This window comes from Capra hircus, chromosome 29 (assembly GCF_001704415.2).
Source record: "Capra hircus breed San Clemente chromosome 29, ASM170441v1, whole genome shotgun sequence".
NCBI lineage: Eukaryota > Metazoa > Chordata > Mammalia > Artiodactyla > Bovidae > Capra > Capra hircus.
In genome coordinates, this window is record NC_030836.1 from 46,863,410 (window position 1) to 46,880,772 (window position 17,363).

At 54.7% G+C, this 17,363-nt stretch overlaps 1 protein-coding gene across 2 annotated transcripts in view; it reads left to right on the plus strand.

The window, feature by feature from the left end:
- Positions 1–17,363, plus strand: part of LRP5 (LDL receptor related protein 5) — a 122,486-nt gene that overhangs the window by 21,851 nt on the left and 83,272 nt on the right. For both annotated transcript variants that reach the window (XM_018043250.1, XM_018043251.1), the window contains exon 2: positions 13,196–13,592. In XM_018043250.1, coding sequence (XP_017898739.1) covers positions 13,196–13,592 — 397 coding nt within the window. The remainder of the gene's footprint in view (positions 1–13,195; positions 13,593–17,363) is intronic.

Consider the following 17,363-nt stretch of genomic DNA (forward strand, 5'->3'; position numbering starts at 1 on the left):
GCCTGCTTCCCTGACCTTTGAAATGTGGTCCCTGCTCGGGGAGCTTGCTGGGGCCCAGGGTTAATTACCACCTTCCCACAGGGCCCAGTGTGTGTGGGGAAATTAGACTGGGATGGGGGCTGGGAATAGCAGAAATGGGGGTGACTGAGCTGGAGGTGAAAGGGTGTGTTGAGAGCCTGGGCCTGGCTGTGGGTCTGGGTGGGGAGCACATGGTGAGGGTGGGCAGGCAGAGAGGCACCGGGAACCGGGCCGTAGGGATGAAGGTGGGAGTGATTGCGGGGAGCAGGGTGTGACCACGTGCAAGCAAGGACTGGGAAGAGATCGGAAGGGGTTGGCCTTGGTCCTGCCCCTGGTGATATGCACAGACTCGGGAACGCAGCTTGATGAGTGAACGTCCACAGCTCACCCGTTTGCCCGGATCAAGTGTAGAACCTCCAGTGTTGCGGAAGATTCCTTGAACTGCCCCCCAGCCTTCACCCAAACGCTGACCCTAGGAACCAAATTGTAGTGTGCTCTGCTCTGAACACCCTTGATAACCCAAGCAGCCTGGACTTGGGAAGAGGCAGACTGTCCTCCAGAGTGGCTTCCAGGCTTCTGCCTGCCTTGGCTGCTTCATCTGCTGCGGATCTGAAGCAAACTCTGGGTCTCGAAGAGTCATGACTGAGCATGCACGCCCGCGTGCATTTCTTCATTGTTTGTACACAAATGTCAGCAACTCACAAGCTTGGTCAGTTGATCGCTATCCTGACAGCGCCTGGAATGGGAAGGGTGGGCAGCAGCCCCAGTGGCAGCCGGCCTTGCTCTGCTGGGGCCCTGTGGGTGGCACCCCATCCCTGCCCCCGGGGGGAGTGGGGTGTGGGCCCCACCTGATGAGGTAGACTCTCAGGGGAGCAGGGCCAACTGGGCGGGCTCAGGGAGGACACAGGCGTTCACCTGGGCCAGGTGTGGCAGCCAGGGAGGGTTTGATGGGGGTGGGAACTGTGAAAGGCATGGGGGTGGAGTCCGTGCAAGGGAGCCTGGGGCCCTGAGGCCAGGGTGGAGAATGGAGAGAAATTGGAGGATGTTCCCTGGCTCAGTGGGTCCAGATGGGTGGGTGGGTGGGCGGGAGGGTGGAAGGATGGGGGGTGTGGACTCTTCTTATGAAGGGAGGGTCTATGATAATTTAGCTGAGGTGGAGGGCGGGGAGGAGACTCATTCCCCAGCATTCAGAGATGTTATCAAAGATTCCACTTTCAGGCCTGCAAGTTTCAGTTTGCCAGCTTTCCATAAAAGGCAGAGAACATCTGTTCAGTTAAAGGAAACCTAAGGTTTTATTATTGTCATAAATGTCAGATCTCTCCTTTAGAATATTTAGACAACTGCAGGATAGTGTCCCCGAGTCGAGCCTGTCTCAGTTGGATCGAAGACCGGGATAAAACGTAGGGATCTGTGGCTGGGATTGTGGTCCCTGAGGCTCCACGAGGGTCCCTGTGGCTTCTGTCCCCCCCGCCAGAGCTGCACAGGTGGTGAGGGCTCCTTGGGAACTGAGGGTCGGGTCGGAAACCTGGGGCAGGGGGCTCTGGGCTTCGAGAGCCTGCCTGCAGAGAAGTGAGCTTGGATTTTTATGAATAGTTTTTCGTCTCCCTTAATTAGGAAAGCTCCAGGAGAAGCCGAGGTGTTTGTGATTTTGCGGAGATGCTGCTAATGGTTCGGCAATGACTATTTCCAGCCCGTTTTAAGGTCTCTGAGCCTCATTCTGTGGTTCTTATATCATACGTGGAGACAAGGGACGGAGTTTTCCTGTGCTCAGAGCCAGGGAGGCTCGTTCACTGGCAGTTGGGGGGACCCCACAGGTTTCTCCTTGGTCCCCATCATTGTAGCTGGATCAGCAGTTTTCACCCAATTCCTCTTAGAGGGGTAAATAGAACTTTTCTGTCTGGGGGCTGGGGGAGGCTTTGTCCACACCCCAACCAAAGCATCTTTGAAGTTTCATGTTTTATCGTAAGATTCATGGGAATTTGGCAATCTCTCTCTGCTACAGTCATGCTAGTTTCTTTCTTTCTTTTTTTTTTTAATGCTTTGAATTTTATTTGAAGCACCTGGAACTGTATCTAAGAAATAATGTGCAAAATCATATGCACAAGAAATAGTAAAATTTTACAGAGAAACCACCGAAAGAAGACCTACCTAAAGGTTTATGGCTGGGAAGGCAATATCGTAGAAACACCATTTCCCCCCGCAGTGAGCTATAGACTCAGCAGGATTCCCTGCCTTTCCCTTCCCTGAGCAGAAATGTCGGTGCCTGGCATCTCAGGACAGGTGGTGGTGGTGGGGTGCCAAGTAGAGGGCAGAGGAGTGGAGGGGGGAGGCCAGCAAGGGCTGTGGGAGTGGTTGGAGGGGGGTGATACTGAGCGGATAAGTGTATATGTTGACAATCACAAAAGCCATCTTTCCACTTTGGAGAGGGTACTAACAAACGTCGAAGAAGGAGGGAAGGATAGGAAGTACCTTGAGGAGGGATGTCCCTGGCGGTCCAGTGGTTAAGACTCAGCACTTCTGCTGCAGGGGGCAGGGTTTGATCCCTGGTCAGGGAACTAAGATCCTGCATACTGTGTGGCACGGCCAAAGATACATTTATAAAAAAAAAAAAATCAATCAATCAATGAATAAGGTCGTACCTTATTTTAAAGAAAACAATAAAAATTTTTTAAAAAGAAAGTACCCTGAGGAAATGTTTAATATTGCAAGAAGAGCTGTGAACTGTGAACACATAAACACACACCCGCAGAAATGGAGTCTCTGATGTGTGTGTGCGAGTGTACATGTGTATACACAGGGGAAGATCCCCTGGAGGAGAGCACGGCAACCCACACCGTATTCTTGGCTGGCGAAGCCCATGGACAGAGGAGCCTGGTGGGCAACCCACACCGTATTCTTGGCTGGAGAAGCCCATGGACAGGGGAGCCTGGTGGGCAACCCACACCGTATTCTTGGCTGGAGAAGCCCATGGACAGGGGAGCCTGGTGGGCTATACGGTTCATGGGGTTGCAGAGAGTCAGACGTGACTGAGCGACTGAACACCAGCGCACACAGGTTTTCGTTGTTCGCGGTCGCTCTGTTCTATAAAGCTGCTGCAAGCACCGAATGGTGCACATTCTCAACTGTTGGTCCCGGAGGAGATACAGGCTTGGGTTTCCCAGAGCCTCGGGTCTCGTTTTCCTCTGCTGATCAGTACACACCTTTGTGAGCCATTAAACACCTGATCTAATGTGAATTATGGTTTTGTGCCCTGGTGGCGCGCGTGGTAAAGAACCCGCCTGCCAGTGCAGTCCCTGGGGCGGGAAGATCCCCTGGAGGAGGGCCTGGCAACCCACTCCAATATTCTTGCCTGGAGGATCCCATGGACAGAGGAGCCTGTCAGGCTACAGTCCATAGAATCAGAAGAGTCGGACCTGACCGAAGCGACTTAGCGTGCACGCGTGTTGTTCGATTCACACTGACCTAAGCTAACCTAAGCCCCTGTTTTCTCTGTATCAACACCACACCGCCAGCCACCCTGCCTTCCGACAGCCCTACAGCCCTGTGCCTGGGGCCATTGTCAACAATGACTGTTAGTCACTCAGTCATGTCCAACTCTTTTTGATCCCATGGACGGTAGCCCACCAGGCCCCTCCGTCCATGGGATTATCCAGGCAAGAACACTGGAATGGGTTTCCATTGTCTTCTCCAGGGGGAATCTTCATGACCCAGGAATTGAACCTGGGTCTCCTGCATTGCAGGCAGATTATTTACCGTCTGAACCACTAGGGGAGCCCAACAGTGAAATTCAACAGGGAAATCACACACAAAAAGCACAGAAATGCAAACAGCGTGGCATCGAGTGGAGAGGATGCTCATTTACAGTGTGAGCTGAGGTAGGAACCTGGAGCTAGCCTGGACCGCCTCGTCTAGGGGCCCGCATGTGGGGTGACTCAGTTTTTTCACTGTTCTGTGCATGTCCAGGAGTGACCACAAAGCTCCCAAGCATCGATGGGATTATGTGGAAATCTGGTCCAGCAGATGACTCTCCAGGCGGCATCTGTGAAGGACGATGGTTGGACTGTGAATGTTGCCCAGCACTGCCTGATGAGAAGACCCAGGAGCAGTGAGCATCCCCGGCGCCCAGCTCTTGGCTCCTAGGGATCACGTTCCACTCAGAGAAGCCAGAGCTCATTGAGAAAGGGCCGATTCTTAGGCTAGAGCAGGGAGAAATTCACTTGAGCCTGGAGCATATTATTATTCTAGAAAGAAAGTAAAGAAACCCTCAAGGGATGATGTGGGGACATGCCAAGAAGATACATGGGACAGTGTAAGGGACTCTCACTGTCCAAACCTGGGAAACACTTGAACGTCAAAGTGAGTGAGGATATTGCATCTTAACCCGTTTGATGAAATGGGAATAGAGAAGTCTACCCTGGCTTCAGTCAGTTAATTAATAAATATTGGGTTGGCCAAAAAGAAAGGTGGTATGGAAACCCGAACAAACTCTTTGGCCAACCCAATATTGTATGTAGTGGACATGCTTTAACGACCAGCCAGCATTTGAAATAAAAGACCCTGGATGAAGTCTAGCTGTAGTTCTGAATCATTATTCTTTTTCAAAAATAATAGTAATAATAATGTTATTTACTTATTTACCTTTGGCTGCGCTGGGTCTCTGTCGTTGCACGGGCTTTTCTCTGACTGTGGTGTGCGGACTTCTCGTTGCGGGGGCTTCTCTCGTTGTGGAGCACGAGCTCTAGGACACACCAGCTCTAGTAGTTGCAGCCCAAGGATGCAAACTGCTTTCGAGTAGTTCTGAAGCCGCTCCCAGGCTTCAGAGCTCAAGCTCAGCAGTTGTGACACACGGCCTTAGTTGCTCTGTGTCACGTGGCATCTTCCCAGACCAGGGATCGAACCTGTGTCTCCTGTATGGGCAGCCAGTTCTTTTCCCCTGAGCCACCAGAGAAGCCCCGAGTCATTTTTTTTTTGGGGGGGGGAGCTTATAATATTTGAAAGTATCACTAGACCATCAAGTTTCATTTATATTTGTGTTACTATTTTGAATTCTGTTAAAATACATATACCTTAAAATTGACCACCTTGGACCATTTTGACGTGTCTGGTTCGGTAGCGTGAAGTCCGTTCACATTGTTCAGCCGTCACCTTCGTCTATCCCCCACCGTAATTCAATAAACAAGTAAAACCAGGTTTTTACATTGTAAACACTTTTTAAAAACGATGCCATGGAGGAACCCCAGAGGGATTTTATGGGACTTGGGGAGCTGGTGGTGGGCCTGGGGCAGCCGGGACATCCTGAGGGACATGCATTGGGAGGACCATCTCCGTGGCAGCCGGGGCCGGCGAGGTCGAAGGAAGAGGGGCCAGTACCCAGTCTGAGAAGCCCAAGCTGGAAGGCACCTGGAGCCATGAGGTGTCAGGAAAGCTGTGTGGGTAGGATTCATTCCCTTGAGCGCCTTAGCTGCATCTTAGGGTGGGGTGTCAACATACTGACTAAGATTCCAGTCTCCCTCCTCCAGGAAGCCCACCGGGGCCCCCACAGCCAGCCCTTTTCTCCTCCAGGAAGCCTGCCAGGTTCACATAGCAGCTCATTCACCTCCAGGCTCCAGGCACCGCCTGTCTGTGTTACTCATCTGCCTTTTCTTCCTGCTTGGTGGCTGTTTATCCGCACGTGTGCGTGTGTGTGCCTGTGTGTGTGTAAAATGTGTGTCCTGCCCGATTGCTCTGTGAGTGCCCTGGACGCAGCCCCACGTTGTCTTCCGTTTCTTGGCCTTCTTCGTGGGGCTGGTGTGGGACGAAGGACTGGTCCTGACCGAGAAATCCGTAGGTTGTGTCCAGGTTCCAGGCTGCTCCAGCGAGCAATGTAATGCTTGGTGAAGAGCAATAAGGCATGTACTAAGACGTTGCTTATTTTGGTGTCGTAGCGGAGGATTCGGTTACCGTGAGTCGGGCTGTGTTTAGTGTAACCATGTGAACAGTGTAAAACAGAGGCTATCGGAATGGAAGCCCAGACATCTGCTATGAATTCTATATATAAATACTGGCTCTGCTTACTTTACATGGGTTAAAATGGGATTGTTGGCACTGGCTTCTCAGACTCCCGATTCCTCTGTGGTGGGGACTGCACGTTAACCATGGGTCCCAGTACCCAGGCCGGGAGTGGAAAGAGAGGCCTTTTTCTGATGCTGATGGGCCAAGGGTGCTGGGAAAGCCCGAGATCCACCCCAGAAATAGGTGGGAGTGGTCTGCTCTCCATCCCCAGGCAGGGAGCTGGGGAGAACCCCTGGGACTTTGTGGGTGTCCCGAAGGCCGTGCCAAGAAGGGGCTGTGTGAATTCAGGGTCACAGAGGGGTTTGTCCTTGCCTGAAAAAGCCAGTTGGGAAGCCAGGCCCAAAGACAGCTGTCACGGGGGGAATTCAGTGGACTGGGCGTGCAGCAGTGCCTCTACAAATTATTTATTGAAAAAAAAAAAAGGACTACCCTGGTGGTCCAGTGGTTAAGACTCTACTTCCTTGCAGGAGCATGGGTTCAATCCCTCGTCTGAAAACTAAGATCCCACATGCTGCAAAGAAAAAAAAAAAATTTGCCATATGTGGCCAAAAAAAAAAATTATCTATTAAGGTGAAATTCACGCAATTTAAAATTAACCATTTTTTAAAAAGCATATTTATTATTATTAAAAATATGTATTATTCCATTATTATTTTAGGCTTCGTAGAGTCTTGTGGCACACGGGGTCTTTCTTGTGGCACGGGGGCCTTAGTTTCCCTGTGGCGTGTGGGATCCTCCCCAACCAGGGATCAAACCCGCATGCCCTGAATTGGAAGGTAGATTCTTAACCACTGGACCAACAGGGAAGTCCCTAAAAGTAACCATTTTAAAGTGAATAATTCAGCGGCATTTAGTGCATTCATGGGCTTCCCCGGCGGCTCAGCGGTAAAGAATCTGCCTGCCACGCAGGAGAGGCAGGAAGTACAGGTTTGCTCCCTGGGTTGGGGAAGATCCCCTGGAGATTGGCAAGGCAACCCACTCCAGTGTTCTCGTCTGGAGAGTTCTGTGGACAGAGGAGCCTGGAGGGCCGCAGTCCGTGGGGTCGCAAAGAGTCGGACACGACTGAGCGACTTGGCATGCACACAGTGCATTTGCAATGTCGCAGCTGCCACCGTCTAGTTCTAGAACATTCCATCACTCTCACAGGAAACCTTGGAGCCAGTAAGTGATTTCGCCTCATTGCCCCCTCTCTCCCAGCCCCTGGCCACCACTAATCTGCTGTCCTGTCGGTCTTTATGGAATTGCCTATTTGGGACCTTTCGCGTGACCAGAACCCTATGCTGTGTGGCCTTTCATGTCTGTCTGCTTCTCAGAGCACGATGTTTTCAAGGCTCCTCCGTGCTGTGCCCTGGGTCCGTCCTCCACGCCTTTTTATGGCCAAATGATATTTCACTGTGTGGACAGAGCGCACTTGGTTTATCCACTTACGAGTTTTGCTTCTGTGAACATGCGTGTGCATGTATCTTTTTAGATAATTTTACTTATTCACTTACGTTTGGCTTGGTTGCAGCACGGGCTTTCCTCTCCAGTTGTGCACGGGCTTCTCACTGTGGTGGATTCTCTTGTTGCGGAGCACGCAGGCTGTAGGGCGCACAGAGTTGCCGGCCCCGACTCTAGAGAGCAGGCTGGGTAGCTGTGGTACACAGTCCCTCTGTGGCGTGTGGGATCTTCCCAGACCAGGGATCGAACCTGTGTCTCCTGAATGAGTAACGGGATTCTCTGCCTCTGACCCACCAAAGCAGCCTGAGTGTTCAAGTGTTTGTCATCATCCCCTAGCTTCAGTCTTTCGAGTACACACCTCGGAGTGGAATTGCTTGGTCACGAGGTAGCTCAGTGGGTAGCCGTCGAGGACTAGCTGGGAGGCTGTGCACCACAGCAACAGGGGCCAGCGGAGCCTTTTAAAACTAGTTACCGTTTCCTGCTGTATGGATGAGGAAATAGACTCAGAGCGGAGATAAAACATCTGGCCCCAAGTCTCCCAGCTGGAGGTCAGGCTGAGGCTTGAACCAGGCTCCCTGAGTCTAAGTACGTTCCTTTGTAGCAGGACTGGATGAATGAAACATTTAACTACAAATATTAATTAGCACTTCCCTGACTGGTATATATATATGTATTTTTTTAAAAAATGTCCTCGGGTACTACGCCACATTGCCAGGTGGAATTTTAGTTCCCTGACCAGGGATTGAACCTGTGCCCCTTGCCCTGGAAGTACAGAGTCTTCACCACTGGACCACCAGGGAAGTCCCTGGATGGTATTTATTGAGTGCCTATAACGTGCTGTTGCCGGGCTGAGGCTTTGTGTGAATCGTTCTGTTGAAGCCTCACAGTCTCCGACGCGGGGGTACAGTGATGACCCACATTTCACAGAACGTTGAGCTCAGAGAGGCCCAGGTCTCGGCCGTTCCCCTGAGTCGGCTCCAGGGAGAGCTGCCCTGGGCTGTGTCCTTGTGATACAGGGTCCTAAAAATATATATGTACTTGCATAGAGAAAGCCATAGCAACATACATGGAACCTGGGGTTAAAGTACTTAAAGACATAAGGACTTTCCTGGTGGTCCAGTGGCTAAGACTCTGCGCTCCCCAGGCAGGGGGCCCAGGTTCCATCCCTAGTCAGGGAACTCGATCTCACATGCTGCAACTAAGACCCAGCGCAGCCAAACAAATGGATACATTAAAAATAATAATAATAATAAACCAACCATGTAAAACATTTATCCAGTAACTCAACAGAGTCATCTTTCACTGCGCTCCGTGGCTAAGTCGTGTCCATTATCCAGTCTCTAGTTCAGTCTTGGTTCCCACCTAGCCCCTTCTCATACCTGCAGTTCAAGTACAAACCAGGGCTTATAGTTGTGTGTGTGTGTGTGTGTGTTACTTGACACGTCTTACACATTTTCTGGTGTCACTGCAGTCACTGTCTTATTGCTTTAACAGACACAACTTTCTACTGAGAGAACAGTCTAGGTACCCGATGCTGGAGCTTTTGTATTTGTTTATTTTTCTTCTTATGAGGAAGACTGCAGCAAATATTGTGTCTAGAACGTTTTCCTTCCTTCAGGTGTTCCCTGGGATAAGGTCCTGCGAGGCTGATCCCTGGGGAGAGCGTTGAAACGGTTGCGGTCCTAAGTGCCAGCAGATGAGGCATTTCCTGAAAGGGCTGCCCTGCCTCTGTGGCTGCCAGGTGGCGTGTCTGTTTTTCCACCGACCCCGAGGGGGTCCTGGTGGCCCAAGTGTGGCCGGGCCGGAGGCTCGGCTCTCAGCCTATCTGCTCTCCCCTCCTCTGCTCCTCACACTCCTTGTTTCCCCTCACTGCTCCAGAAGCTTGGGCCACTTGGTAAGAGAGCATCCCGGAGTGGCCTGGGGCAGGTTCACCCTTCTAAGAGCCGCAGTCCTCAGCTGGGGCATGTGCGCCTAGGACTCGGACCTACCGGGTCCTGGGCCTGTGGGCGCATCGCCTGGGCAGGAGGCAGCCTCCCCCAGGCCTCACCCCAGGGCCTTTGCACCAGCCATTCCCGCTGCCGGGTGCCTTCCCTTCCCTCTGCCTTTCTGTCTCCCCCTTCAAGTCTTTGTCCAGGGGTCACCTGCTCCATGAGGCCACCCTGACCATCTTACGTGAAAGGGCCGCACCCACTCCAGACCCTTCACTCGGCAACTGACTTCACCTCACCTTCCATGCTGGTTGTCTTTTCCCCCCATGTAAGACAGGCATGAGTCTGGGTTCTTGGTTTGTTTGTGTGTCTCAGACAGGCTGACATGGGCTTTATGACACTCTGCCGCCAGCCTGCTGGCCAGCTTGGTTCCGGTCTCAGCCCAGCGCATCCCTTCCTAGGACTGCCTGTCTGGACCCTAGCCCCTTGCCTGGGTGCTCTGATCCTGCCCAGGCCTCAGCCTGTCCCTCCCGTGGGGCAGGAGGGCCCCGATCCTGGAAGCCACCGACCCTGAGGGGGTCCTGGTGGCCAAGCATGGCTCCGTGACGAGCCGGAGCCCCTGCTAGGCTTGGGGCCGCATCAGCAAGGGCTTCCCAGGCCCTAGGAGGGGCCCTGAGGGGGTAGGTGCTGCTGGCGGGCAGGCAGGCAGCCCCCTCACAGAGACCCCTGTCGCTGTGAGTTCCCCAGCTGACCCGGAGAGTGAGTGAGTGAGTGAGTGAGTGAAAGTCGCTCAGTCATGTCCGACTCTTTGCAACCCCATGGACTGACTATAGAGTCCATGGGATTCTCCAGGCCAGAATACTGGAGTGGGGAGCTGTTCCCTTCTCCAGGGGATCTTCCCAACCCAGGGATCGAACCCAGGTCTCCTGCACTGCAGGCAGCTTCTTTACCAGCTGAGCCACCAGGGAAGCAGACTTGGAATCGAGTGTGTGGTGGTCTCCAACCATCTTCGAGGCAGGAGCCAGTCCTTCTGGAAAGAGCCTGCCAGCCCCTGGCCCTCCAAAGCGGCTCCCCGCCCCAGTCTTCGTTTGGGAAAGCACAGAAAATTGGACGCCCACCTCCCCCCACCCACTAACATCGTCTGCGGCCTTTGAAGGGTGCACCTGAACAGCCCAGCGTGTAAACGGTGGTGAAAATGTGGTCTTTCCAGTTTGGGGAGAAACAACAGAGCAACTCGGATTCTCTGTTCCCCAGGGCGGCTTCCTCCCCATCTCTCCCCAGCCCTGGCTCCCCGTCCCACTCTGGGACTTTTGCCTCGGGGAAGGCTTTACTTACTGGGTTTCTGGCTGACAATTGGGGCTGGTGACTTGCCTCCTGGGTATTTCCTCCAAAGAGCTTCCCCTTGGGGCTGGAAAATCTCCTGTCTGAGACTCCCTGTGTGTGGGCCGTTCACCTCTTGATGAAGATGTCAGGTGAGTTTCATCCCTTACCTGTGGTCACCAGTGTCCACTTGAATGCCTGTGGCATCGGGGAGCTTACCTTCTCCCGAAATAGTCCCTCGCATCGTTGCCCAGAGATGCTCACTTGTCTGTTTATTTTTAGTGTTCAGAGCTTCCAGGTGGCTCTGGTGGTAAAGAACCCACCTGCCAATGCAGGAGACTTGAGACATGGGTTTGATTCCTGGGTCGGGAAGATCCCCTGGAGGAGGGCATGGCAACCCACTCCAGTATTCTTGCCTGGAGAATCCCATGGACAGAGGAGCCTGGAGGGCTACAGTCCATGGAGTCACAAAGAGTCAGACACGACTGAAGTGACTTCACATGCGTGCATTTTTAGTGTTTGTTTATTTGTTTGCCTGTGCTGTGTCTTAGTTGTGGCATGCAAAATCTTTAGTTGTGGCATGTAGGATCTAGTTCCCTGATCAGGGATCGAACCCTGGCCCTCTACATTGGGAGTGTGGAGTCTTAGCCACTGGACCACCAAAGAAGTCCTCAGACATGCTAATTTAGAGAAGAAAGTGGAGTCTGCATCCTCAGGCTGGGGCTGGATACACCCCGTTGTGGGGGAGGCCATGAGGCCTTGCTGTGCATACCTCTGTGTGTGTGTCTGTCCCTGGGGAGGGGATCAGCTTATCCGGGAGCTTTGTGACCCTCAGGAGGTTAGGAACCAGCCAGCAGGTCCTACCTTGGCCGGAAGAGAGGGGATGAGCCGGGACACCTTGCTGCGAGGAATCTCGGGAACCTGGGCACATCGAGCAATGCCAGCGGGGTGGGATTACCGGTCATCTGCGCTCCAGTGCCCGGGACGACCCTGGTGACGATGAATGGGCAGGTGCCCTGGGGGTCCTGTTGCCCTGAGTATGCTGTGGGGGGTTGGTTGGCATTGGCTTTGCTGCCTCCCCCCATAGGCCTCCAGATCGAACCTGGAAGGCCCCCTTCCGCTTCTGGCCTTCACGATTCCTCCTCCTCTGAAGATCTGGACCCTCCCGGATCTGGGCTGTCATCCCCTCACCCACCGTCCTCCGACTGGCCGGTGCCTGACGCTTGGAGGGCACCTGACTGCCAGCCAGGCCTCCAGTGGTGGGTATCACTGCCTCTCTGCTCCCTGGGCCTCGACTAATGGTGGGGTTCCGGACCCTTCTGGGCCGCCCATCCTTTTCCTTCTTCCCTCTCAGCGCAGAAGCGACTCACCGTCTTCAAGCTGGGATGCTAGGGAGTGGGAGGAGGGAGGGTGAAATGCATTTATAGAGCAGCTGCCTGTGCTGGCCCTGGGCAGGGCAGGGGCATTCTTCAGATGGGCAGGTGAGCCCTCCTGGAGTGCAGGGTCCACCGGGCCCCTGGGCATGCTGTAGCAGCTGGGAAAATGGTAATTTCCGTTTTTAATTAAAAAGACCTTTTTATTGAGGAACCTGTCATTTTTGTAAACTAAATATATGCAGGCAAGCAGCATACTTGAGTATGAGTGTTCCAGAGTGTGGCACCGCTGGTGTGCTGTTGAACTTCATTCCTCTCGAAGCCTTAACTTCCCCTTCTATAAAACGGGCCAGCTATCACCCACAACCCAGGCCTCTGTACCGAGGGCTCAGGGCACTCAGAGAGGAGCTCGCCTAGCCCCACGTGCTGTGTGTGGCCGGCAGAGAGCTGTCGGCCCGTGACGACCCATGCTCTTTATTATCTGTTCGGACCTGTTCGGGGCAGGGAGGGGTGAGATTCAGGACAGATATTCTCCGTGGACCATCTCCTCCTTGCAGGATGTCAGGATGCCCACCTCGGGTGCAGTGGTAACATCCCGATGTTTGATTGTTGCCGTGTGTTGTAACATGGCGATGGCGATGGTGGGAGTGGAAGAGCCCCGTGGGCGGTCCTGACCTGGAGCCCTCCGCGTGGCCTCTGTCCTGCAGGGGCAGGGGGCCAGGATGTGAGCCGGTGTGCGCCCTGGCAGTGTGGCCTTGTGATGGTGTCTGTGGGCAGGTGATAGGCATGGCAGGAAGGGCTGTTGGGGCCTGGCAAGGATAGGGGGGACACACGGCAGCCCTCAGTGATTTTAGTAACTACAGCTGCCTTGGAAGAGCCTCTGAACGAGCGCTGGGCCCACGCAGGCAGCTTCCCGGCAGTGGCCGGGGATGGAAGGCAGGAGCCGCGGGCCTCAGACACAGGCCGGGTGGGGGCCCCGGGGTGGTCCGGGCACAGAGCCCCCTGTCCCAGGCTGTGTGGCCTGCAGCTCAGCCAGGGTCCTCACGGTTTGCTTCTGTCCCACAGCCTCTCCTCTCCTCCTGTTTGCCAACCGCCGGGATGTGCGGCTGGTGGACGCCGGCGGAGTCAAGGTGGAGTCCACCATCGTGGTCAGCGGCCTGGAGGACGCGGCCGCCGTTGACTTCCAGTTCTCCAAGGGAGCTGTGTACTGGACGGACGTGAGCGAGGAGGCCATCAAGCAGACCTACCTGAACCAGACGGGTGCCGCCGTGCAGAACGTGGTCATCTCCGGCCTGGTGTCACCCGACGGCCTGGCCTGCGACTGGGTTGGCAAGAAGCTATACTGGACGGACTCGGAGACCAACCGCATTGAGGTGGCCAACCTCAATGGGACGTCCCGGAAGGTCCTCTTCTGGCAGGACCTTGACCAGCCGCGGGCCATCGCCTTGGACCCCGCACACGGGTAAACCCAGCGCCTCACCTCCCTGGGGCAGGGGGTGGTGGTTATTCAGTCGCTCAGTCATGTCTGGCTCTTTGCGACCCCATGGACTGCAGCACACCAGGCCTCCCTGTCCATCACCATCTCCCAGAGCTTGCTCAAACTCGTGTCCATTGAGTCGGTGATGCCGTCCAGCCATCTCATCCTCTGCTGCCCCCTTCTCCTCCTGCCCTCAGTCTTTCCCAGCATCAGTTTCTTTTCTTGATGGTGGGGTGGGTGGGGCCGTGATTTCCCTTTTGAATTTACTTGAGACCAAGTACCTTTTTCAGAGGAAACCAGCAGTCTTAAAATGAGTCCACCCTGCAGAATTTGTTGAAACACCCTGGAATGTTTCTTTTCTAAACTCACTGCAACTGATGTGCTTGGCCATGGATCTGAGTTGTTAAACATCTCAGTGTGTGTATGAGTGGGTGCGCGTGTGAGTGGGTGTGTGGATATGTGTGTGTGAGCGGGTGCGCGTGTGAGTGTTGGAGGAGGGTCCGGGCGCTCTGCCGGGCAGAGCCCACACCTTTCACCCTCTCTGTGACTGCATCAGCTGAACATGGTGGAAAAAGTGAAACTCCCCGTCTGGATGTGGAAGTTGCGGAATTGTTGCTCTGGTGTCTTCTGGAAGCCCTCTGCTCCCTCCAGCTTCATGGTCTGGCTGAGCTCACGTGACCCCCAGAGGCTCAGGGCCCAGCCCCAGTTGCAGGTGGGGTGTTGTGAGTGGCGGGAAAACTAAGAACGTATGCAGAGTTGAAGGCTAGGCTGGAGGGATGGAGGGGAGATGGCAAGCTGCCCTCCAGGCCATGTTCGTGGCAGGCTTTCCTAGCGAGAGCTCTTGGCTCAGTCACCCACAGCCCTCTTCCCTGTCTTCCTACCGCCTGGGAAGGACACCCCTTAGCTGCGCGGCATTAAGCCTGGTGCCCGCCCACTGGCCATGCCCAGTGCACGGCTGTGTCAGCCCGCTCCTCTGCTGTCCGCTCATCAGGAACGGCTGTCGGGCATCTTTTGAACAGGAACGCAGTAGGACCCTGGTCTCTGGTCCTGATGCCCTCTGCTGCCCTGGGGGTGGTGCTGGCTGCCCTGCCTGCAGCCTGGGTGGGAGGGACCTCTCAGCCCACCTGGGGCAGGTGGAATGAGGGCTGAGGGCGGGTGCCTGGGTAGCTCGGGGAGCACGCTGGGTGAGGGGGGGCACTTGAGTGGCCGAGTAAAGTTCCTTCCGTGGGCTCCTTGGCATGTTGACTGAGAAAGCACACTCGACTGCCTCTTGATACCAGGGAAGAGTGGTGCCTCTGGGGCCGCTGGGTTGTGTAAAAGCTGAGTGTGTGTGTGTGTTCATGCATTGCCGGAAAGTGTGTCTGAGCCACTGCGTGTGGGACTGGAGGGTGTGGGCGTGTGTGTTTGTACCTATTTGGGTGTACCTCTGAGTGCACCTGTGAGCACACGTGTGTCTGTGTCAGTGTGTACACGCATTGGGGGTGGGTGCATGAGACTTATTGCCCTGGGAGCTGACTGGCCGAGGTCAGGCCAGATAAGCCCGGTGTCCCTGCTCCCGAGGGCTGCCCCAGCATCCTGGGTCTGGGGCATGCCGGGTGGTGACTTATCTTTAGGCCCCCTCACCCCCCGAGGAGGGCTGAGCCACTCCAGCTGCCAGGGGGCCAGGCTGATCTTCCACGGGGGTCCCTGCGTTGCCTGGGAAATGGCCCTCGCCTCAGGCCTCTCCCATCCCGCAGTGTGGCTGCAGGGGTCACAGAGGGTCACTGACTGTCTTCTAGGTTGTGGTGGCTGGGGTGGCTGAGTCCTGCTGGCTAAGAGGGGGCATCCATCAGCATCGGGAGAGGCCCTCACAGTGCCCTGGAGGGGCTGCGGAAAGGGTGGTGTGCCCCAGGGGAGGGGGCGGCAGGGCGCGGGCACAGGGAGGGGAGGCGGGGCCTTCCCGCTGTCGGTCAGGAGCCCGGGGCGTCTCTTGGTAGCATTTGAACAGAGACCTGAAGGGATAAGCACAGGAGACATCTGGGGGAAGGGTTTCTGGGCAGAGGGCGCAGCTACTGTGAGGGCCCTGGGCCTGTGGCAAGGGTGGGTGTGGGGGTGGGTGGGAAGGGCTTTGAGGGGAGGGATCGCTGGTCTGACTCATGCTTAAGGGGCTCTCTCTGGCTCTTGGAAGGAGGGGAAACTTTAGAGTGGGAGCGGGGAACTCCGTGAGCAGCTGGTACTGTGCTCCTGGCAAGAGAAGGTGGATAGGACTGGGCTAGTGGGTGGGGGGTGAATGGATTAGAGGTGGTGGGCTTGAGTAGTGGGGGGTCTGTTTTGAAGCTGGAACCATCTGGATTTAGACAAGAAGGGAGGATGGTGCAGGGCTGCCCTGTGCCTCGGCATCCCCATCTGTACGGGGTTGTGACCCTGCCCCATGTCATGGACACCAAGAATGGTTATGGCGTCAATAAATGGTCACTGTTGTTATGTTAGAAAATGCCCCTCCCACCTACCTGAAATGTAGTCTTCACATCTGTGCACAGACCTCTTTTTTTCTCTTCCTTGCATCCTTTTGCCATCTTGGCTAGGAGGTACTGGTGCTTGGTTGGGAGGTGTTTGGTGCTTGTTTGGAAGATGCTCAGTTGGGAGTGTCTGGTGTGGTTGGAATGTGCTCAGTTGGGAGGTGGTTGGTGCTTGGTTGAGAAGTGCTCGTTGCTCAGTTGGAAAGTGTCTGGTGTGGTTGGAATGTGGTCAATTGGGAGGTGCTCAGTGCTCAGTTGGGAGATGCTTGGTGCTTGGTTGAGAAGTGCTTGTTGCTCAGTTGGAAGGTGTCTGGTGTGGTTGGAAGGTCCTCAATTGGGAGGTGCTGCAATGGCACCCCACTCCAGTACTCTTGCCTGGAAAATCCCATGGATGGAGGAGCCTGGTAGGCTGCAGTCCATGGGGTCGCTAAGAGTCGGATATGACTGAGCAACTTCACTTTCACTTTTCACTCTCATGCATTGGAGAAGGAAATGTCAACCCACTCCAGTGTTCTTGCCTGGAGAATCCCAGGGACAGCGGAGCCTGGTGGGCTGCCGTCTGTGGGGTCGCACAGAGTCGGACATGACTAAAGTGACCTAGCAGCAGTAGCAGTGCTTGGTTGGGAAGTACTCAGGAGGTACTTGGTGCTTGGTTGGGTGATGCTTGGTGCTGAGTTGGGAAGTGCTTGGTGGTTATTTGGGAGGTGCTTAGTGCTTAGTTGAGAGGTACTGGGTGCTTGTTTTGGATATGCTTGGTGCTCAGTTGAGAGGTATTGGTGCTTGGTTAGGAGGTGCTTGATATTTGTTTGAGAAGTGCTTGATACTCAGTTGGGAACAGTCTTCATGCTCACACTCCTGCTGGCATTTCCTGTAGCATCCACAGGAGCTGGTCCATCTCTGGCTCTGGCTTGTCTTATTTGAAATCTTTTCTGATCTTGCCTTTGAATTCTCTCCTCAGGTCCTGCTGGGATCACACCCCTGCCCCTGGGGGCAGAGTTGGCTTTGGTATTGACACCTTGGGTAGGATTTCTGAGGCCCCAGTCTTTCCCCCGAAGCTCCCCCTTCCTTGGTGATGTGTCTGATGTGTGATGCAGCGAAACTGGTGCTGCAAAGAGTCAGCCTCACCAGGGTGAGAACACTGCACCGTGATCCTAAGCTGGCTGTCTAGGGTGTGGTTAAGGCCAGCAGTGCCTGCTTTGTCTTCTTAAGCGCCGCTGCCCAGCAGGGGAGGACGCTAGGCTGGTGTGGAGGGACCAAG